Here is a 7,626-nt window from a genome sequence, read left to right on the forward strand (position 1 = left end):
TCCCCCCCCCCCCCCCCCCCCCCGCCCTCCTGATTCCCATGTTGCAAGTTCGAGGCTAAAAAAGTAGAAACTACTTTTACATTTTTTTGTTTTGTTTTAAAATTGTCCGCTAATTTGAAGGTCCATCTTTTCATCGAACATCGAATATGACTTAATCTGGAGTTGAAGCGCCGCTCGAGAGCGATTTGAAGTTCGATTCCAGAAGATTGCTCTCCTCCCAACTCTTTGTCAAGGTGAGTCTCAAATGTAGGAAAAAGAAAATTGGAAAAAAATAAGTTTGTTTTTAAATATTTGTGCCTCTATTAGCTATTTTTCCTCGGCTGATTTCTACATGTTTACTCCCCTCGCTTAATAAAAACACACTATAGCTCGGGTACCGTCATGTCCAGATGTCAACATTATTTCTGCCGTCTTATCCTCCATGCTGTCAAGTCACCGTGGCCTCAGCCAAGCAGATGTGTTCATCACACTGTGACAGATGGCCAATTCTGATTATGTTAATTCACAAAGAAAGGGACTTTCTCCTCTCAAATCGTCACAACTCGAGTTATTAAGAATTATCAAATAAAAATATTCGAAACAGACATTTTTTTTAATTTGAAAAAAAATTCTCCTAATCGATCGGCTTTATTTTAAGGCCTCCGGCTTTAATAAATTAACCATTACACGATTTATTTTTTCTTCAAGGGATTTATTATTTATGAAGTTTAATGTAATTATGCAACGAACGTAGACTGGCACCCAGACAGGCACCCCGCTGTGGCATCCCTCACACTGGGGCCTCGGGGTGGCAGAAAACACTAAAACAATTACATTTAATTGACTTTTGTTCATTATTTTTTGTGTTATTTTTTTGCGAGTTTCGATCAACAACAGTTAAGCAGATGCTCATTGTAATCTATAATTCAGCTGGGTAAATAGCACAAATCCATGTTTTAATAGCTGCTTTCGTCCACAGGTTCTTAAGGAGGAGCGACTGCCAACGCCGGAGAATTCAAAATGATGCTGAGCCCGGACCAGGCGGAGGCGGACCTCTCCTGGACCCAGTCCGACCCGGAGTCGATGCTCAACGGCCTCAGGTCGGCCGGCTGCACCTCGGACGAGCTGGCGGAGGGCGAGGAGAGGGCCAAGTGCCGGTCCGACCAGCCCCTGAGCCGCGAGGAGAAGAGGCGGCGGCGGAGGGCCACGGCCAAGTACCGCTCGGCCCACGCCACCCGAGAGCGGATCCGCGTGGAGGCGTTCAACGTGGCCTTCGCGGAGCTGAGGAAATTACTCCCCACCTTGCCCCCGGACAAGAAGCTCTCCAAGATCGAGATCCTCAGACTGGCGATATGCTACATCTCCTATCTCAATCACGTGTTGGATGTTTAAACACAAAACAAAAAAGGGACTGAAATGGTTTGGGTGGAGCTGACTGGACTCTGGCTGGGGGGGTCAATAGGGTACGGCAAAGTGGGGAGCAGGGTGGACTTTGTGAAGCAGATGAGGGGCTTTGCAGCCTTCCATGGCTCATATTTTGTGCGGGCATTGCCTTTAATATTGTCAATTTCTGGGTGCAAAAAAAATGTGCTCAGTCCACCATAATATTAAAAACCCTTTAATTAACGGAGGTTATATAATACATATTTCACTCTATGTTAATATAGAATGTCAACACAATACATCCTGCAGGGCCAAAAATCTATATGGAAGAATTTCTCCCTCCAAATGAATAGTCCCCGGATGCTGGGACTTTGCCATACCTGCCCCCCCCCCTCCAAGCGTGAGTCCAGCGTCGGTTATTGATGACGGCAGCGGTGGTGATGGTGATGGTGATGATAGTTGTTGCAAAGTTGTGGGGGGGGGGGGACTGCTCCCGAGTGAAAGCCTCAACTTTCAGTCCTGCCGCTCACTGAACAACAAGAAAAGCAACGAGCGCCGAGTCGTTTGAGCTGTTAGATGCAATAATGAGAATACTGATTATGATCCGACAGACAGAGGGAGGGGGGCAGGCAGGCCGCGAGGACGCCCCGCGAGCATTCATGTTTTCCTTCAACAAAGGTGTTAAAATGGAGAGGAATAATAAGAAAAATAATGTCATGAATTTCAATAATTTGGTTTTCAGAGAAACCTCAATTCCCACCCCCAACACAACGCTATCAGTTGAATCCTACCTAATAACATGAATACATTCAAGTCCCCCCCCCCCTCACTGTCTCTATTTGAGGTGTAATAAAACAAACAAACATTTTTCACATCGAAATGAAAGGATGTAAACGAGACATAGCTGCTTTAGATTCTAGTTTAGGTGATGTTTTCCGTAAAGGAAGGGGGGGGGGATGCGTAAGTGCCACTTATGACATATGAAATTGTGACCTTAATCATCTTTTTTATTAAATTATTGTATGGAATTATTTATTTAAATGTGTTGATATTTAAGGCTAATTTATTTATGTTGATATCATAGGCTGGCGTCTTTTTTGTTTTGTATAAATGTATATTGTTTGTTGCTTCTATATTTTAGGCTGTGAAATTGAACTTGAAAAAAATGATGGTGTTCTACTCTTGAAAAAAAAAAAGGCACTTTCTGTTGATCCATAACATAACTTATTGGTTTGATGTAAGTTTGATGTTCGTCATGTTTTTTTGTTTTTAATTTATTTTAATGTCACGTCTATTGCCTATCAATAGCAACGATAAAGCACTTAAACATGGGGTTCATTGGCCCCGTAAATGTTTATTTTCCGAAATTGTTGTGTTCAGAGGTCGCTCGGAGAATAAGAATCGGGCTGCTTGAAATTAAATAAAACAAGAATTAGCGTTTCATTTTAAAATGACAGAATAATCATATAAAGAATTATTTCAAACAGTTTCTACCACCTATCAGAGGGCTGTGACCAAAAAGTAATATTAATAATTTGAAAGAAAGAAAAAAAAAGTCTGAATTTATTCTCTTCAATGTTTTGATGTTCTATTTTTTGGTTTCGTTTGTTTGTGTCTGCTTTGTATTACGAAATCCAATAAGTAATTTTATAGTGAAGAAAAAAAGCAAACATATCCTCTATCCAAAGATTTTCTGTCTCTTCAGGGTTGTGTAGGCTACTTGTTGCTTTATGCAGATCTTTTGTAGTAGAGGTGTCGTGTGACAGCTGGTTTCTAATGAACAAACTTTTCATATTTTCCGCTTTTATTTTTAATTAAAACGGAAATACTTGAAAAAAAACTTCCTGTTTTGAAATATTTTCAAAAGAAAGTGACGAAGGTTTGCACCGTCAGAAGAAGAAAAAAAGAGCGCTAATAGCGACAGCTGCTAATATTCAGCTGATTGGAATGATGCTCGCGCACATGATGACGTCAAGCTCGCGCTCAAGCTGACGGGCGCGCGCAAATCAGCACTCGCATTCAGCCTACTGTACACACACACACACACACACACACACACACAATGCAAGGTGAAATAAGTGCAAACCCAGTTTAGCATACAGATGAAAACACACACACAGACTCATGTTTAGCCTACTGTACAAACACACACACACAATGCAAGATGAAATAAGAAAATCACTGCACACACATACATGTTCTCTCTATTTCTCTCTCTCTCTCTCTCTCTCTCTCTCTCTCTCACACACACACACACACACACACACACTCACACACACACAGTGGTCAGCAGCTAAAGGCAGTGGTAGCCTCCATGTGTGCCCCTGGCTGAAAGGCTCTCTCCCTCCCCAGAGAGGGGGCAGGTGTTACTCCAGACGAGCCAAGACAACCAAATTACTGGCCGTCTGGCACCTCCCGTGGGAAAAACCCGGGGAGAGAGGAGGGATGGGAGAGATGGAAATTTATGAGCGAGCGAGCGAGATGTAATATCGCCAAATGGTATGAACAAAAAAAAAAAGACCCAAATATTTATATTCGTTTGCGATTAGAACCGCCCATTGCCATCGATTGCGCTATAAACAAGGGGGGGAAAGGCCTGTAGTTGAGTTCCAGAGCGATGAGATGTGGAGGTTGTGTGGATGCTTTTATCTGTTCCACATTAGACTAACATGAGTGCACCTTTTGTTTTTTGCACAAGGTGGTTATATATATTATATGTCTGTATATTTGTCTATTTCTCTCTCTCTCCCTCTTTCTATCTTCTCTCTCTCTTTCTCTCTCTGTCTCTCTCTCTTTCTCTCCCTCTCTTTCTCTCTTCTCCATCTCTTTCTCTCGTATTCTCTCTCTCTCTCTTTCTCTCGCTCTCCCTCTCTTTTTCTCTTCTCTATCTCTCTTTCTCTCTTCTCTCTCTTTCTCTCTCTTTCTCTCGCTCTCCCTCTCTTTTTCTCTCTCTCTTTATCTCTTCCCTTTCTCTCTCTCTCTCTATATCTCTCTCTCTCTCTCTCTCTATATATATATATATATATATATATATATATATCTCCCTCTCTATATATATCAATCTCCCCCCTCTCTCTCTCTCTTTCTCCCTCCCTCTCTCTCTCTCTCAGGTTGCAGCAGCTGCAGTGAGGTTAGCGATAGTCACGTTTGCGTTTCAAATCTTTTCCTTTTTTCCTCCATCTGTGGAGAACTGAAGGTTGCATGAAATGTTCTTTCCTTTTAAACCTCAAGGGCCTCCTGTGTCTCCATTTTCTTTCTGTTTGGCATCTGTCAGTTTGTCAGTCATCCGCCCCTCCTGACTTTCTCATTTTACCTTCAGCTGCACACACGACGAACGAAGCTTGTATGGTGACAAGGTTTCTGTTAGCGCGGTCGACATTCTGGGTGTGAGCTTGAAGCGAGGCGGCGTAACCTTTGAAAGAAGAAAGAAGTCATTGTTCCTCTTTGCAAATGAAAAGTTGAATCATACGCAATAAAACACAGCCTTGCTAATGTCAACACACACACAAGGCTTTACAGCATTAGTATGTCTGGTGTGACCAATAGCTCGTGGTGGCTAATGTTGGCAAACTTTAAATATAATGTGCAACGGACATCGCTGAGTCAGCGTGCTCATTTTATTTGCAACAATGGGAATGAAGTCGTGTTTCCATTCAACTGCCAAGCAAACGTTTGAAGTGTCGCGAAATTTAGGCGCATTTTTTATCAAATGGGTTTGAGTGAAACTCTGCAGAAGTTGGGCGCTGTAGGCTAAAAGTGTGGCTGTAATCTGCTGTTTAACAGAGTAGAAGAAGAAGAGTTTTGTGATCTAGAATCGAAAGTCGCCTTGGTCACTCCTTGACATGGAGCGACGTCTTCACGAATTTGTTTCAATTGAGCAAGTTTTGAGTTTGTTTCGTGTCAGCTACTGGCCAAGATTCATGCTATCCAAAGAGGAAGACGCTACAAATATATATCAGGGAATACGCCAACAATGGAAGCCGGTGAACATAAGGGAGCATTTAGCTGCTAAAAAGCCAGATATTTCCCTCAGGAGTCGGTGGAGACCAAAAACAGAGCTAAAAGAGAGAGAATCATAGACCTATGTTGCTCTGTAAAACCATATCAACTCACTAAAAGACGATAACATGTCACTGTTGTGTTCACAGCTTGTTTCTGCTGCTCCAATGTGGCATGTTTGAGGCCGGTTTCAAGTCGCTGAATTCGAAATCCAGAGCATTAATATAGCAGCAAACAACCATTTGCTATGTAAAGATATATATATATAGTGGAGTAACGCTGTGCTGAGCAGAAAATGAAGTCACACTCCCTCCCTCTGTGTGTGTGTGTGTGTGTAATCCGAGCACGTTAGTGCATGCGAGTTAAACGCCGCACTGCACTCATGCGGCAGCGGTAATGGCAGATACGCCGTCGCGTAAGCATAGCGCCCAACCCTCCGGTCCACCTCCAGAGTTAACACTGTCAGCGCTGTTGCCAATGTTTGCGCCTGTTAGCACCGTTAGCTGCCGGATCAGCCAGTCGCCACGTTGAGAGCCATGTGGAGGCAATCCCTCGATCGCTGATACTCTGAATTTAAAGCAACTGACTAAAGAGAAATGTAGGTCATTACGATGTGTCGTCCTTCTGTTAAATGCCACAGTGGCCGACCTCGGGTCATTCACACCAATCTCATCGCCGGGTGTTTATTTGCCCCAAACAGCCTGCACACCAACTGCACAGACGTTAGCTGTAAGCTAGCAAGCAACGGGCTGCTCCGACAGTGTGTGTGTGTGTGTGTGTGTTTAGTTGTGACTGAAACTCTGATTCTCCAGTTTCTCTGCTTTTTTCCCTTTCGTTTCTATACGTGTATGAAGCCGATTCAACTCACACGAACATTTTGCTTCCCGGTCCGTCTGAACACAGAAAATAAAGGCGCCGAAATGTGTTGGGTTCAACTAAAACTGGCACCGTTAGCGGTTTGCATCCCAAAAGAAAACCAATGCTTCCATTGAGATGTCTGATAACCATTTGATTTTAATTAGAGCATTTGTTGCACATCATTTAGACCGGACCGGTCCAACTGTCACAGGCCGCTCTGTCAATGCTTCGACAAGAAACCGAAAAAGAAAAGAAAGAAAGGACCCCCCCCCCAATATGGTCGCGTCAACAGATTGTCCCCCTTCAGAACACAAAAACAAGCGGCGCGGCTCTGGCATGGGGCGCGGAGCCCGGACTTCTGCTCGAGCGTTATTGAATGGAGGGGTCCATCTGCACGCCGGCCGCCGAGCACCGCGAGGCCATTTGTGCTCCTCATCCCGAGAGCTTCTCGTAGCGATCGGCCCTCTTCAAATTTATTCTTTTCAAAAAAAGTCCCATAAGGGGGGAGAGAGAGAGAGAAGTGACAGGCGAAAAGCCCGGGCCGCTGAGGGGCACCGAGCAGCCTGGCTGACAGTGTGGCCGGTGCTTGCTTCTGTGTGTGTGTGTGTGTGTGTGTGCGTGAGAAAGTACCACGTTTCACCACAAACCCCCCACCCCCCCCCCACACACACACTCTTTGCACTGTGGGCTTATGTAACGATGGAGGCCTAGGAGTGACCATATGTCAGGAGGTGTGTGCAGACAGCAGGAGGATTATACAGCAGCCATTATCGTAGTATAAGGACATCCTTCACCTCATCATCATTCAGGTACACACACACACACACACACACACATTTAATTCAGAGAGCTCGCTCTGTGTAAATTGGACAGGGGAGGAAGAGTGTGACAACAATCAGCCATATGTTCGCAGCGCAAGGAGCAACATTTGGGGCTTTTTTCCTGGTGCCGCCCTCGCTTTTATCCTCCGCGTCGTCGGGGCCGCCGTGGAGAAGTGTTCACGTTCAAGGCGAGAACCCCCGATTCCCTCCCTCAGGTGTGCGCCCGTGAAGCGTGCACATCCCTGTGTGTGTGTAGTAGTAGTAGTATGAAGGGTGCTCGTGGAGCAGGAGTACAAAGCCGGGTCCATGTGTTGAAATGCGGCCCCCGGGATGGGCCGTATTATCCCTGCCTACTTCACCAGCAGGGTCCCGGGGCTCGGAGCTGGCTCGTGGCCCTTTGTCTCTCAGACAGATGGAAATGGGCAGAGAGAGAGAGAGAGAGAAGTGGAGAATCAAGAGAGGAGGGAGGGAGGAATAGAATGGAGAGGTGAGGGGGGGGGGGGAGAAAGAGTCAGTCTGTTCTCATTAAGTGCTGTATTGAAGACGCCCCCCCCCCTCCCCTACAATGCGTCAGCAGCCGCGGACG

At 45.2% G+C, this 7,626-nt stretch overlaps 1 protein-coding gene across 1 annotated transcript; it reads left to right on the forward strand.

The window, feature by feature from the left end:
* The first annotated feature begins 27 nt into the window (after positions 1–27).
* LOC116386239 (helix-loop-helix protein 2-like) lies at positions 28–3,138 on the forward strand. Its single transcript, XM_031852285.1, has 2 exons — positions 28–233; positions 959–3,138. The coding sequence occupies exon 2, from the start codon at positions 1,000–1,002 to the stop codon at positions 1,369–1,371; it is 372 nt and encodes a 123-aa protein (XP_031708145.1). The 5' UTR covers positions 28–233; positions 959–999; the 3' UTR covers positions 1,372–3,138.
* The last annotated feature ends 4,488 nt before the right edge of the window (positions 3,139–7,626 follow it).

Source organism: Anarrhichthys ocellatus, unplaced genomic scaffold (genome assembly GCF_004355925.1).
Source record: "Anarrhichthys ocellatus isolate YVR2014 unplaced genomic scaffold, GSC_Weel_1.0 scaffold12, whole genome shotgun sequence".
In the NCBI taxonomy this organism is placed as follows: Eukaryota; Metazoa; Chordata; class Actinopteri; order Perciformes; family Anarhichadidae; genus Anarrhichthys; species Anarrhichthys ocellatus.

Excerpts from the sequence above, each read along its gene's own strand:
- LOC116386239 (XM_031852285.1), top strand. The coding sequence starts at position 1,000 with ATGATGCTGAGCCCGGACCAGGCGGAGGCGGACCTCTCCTGGACCCAG.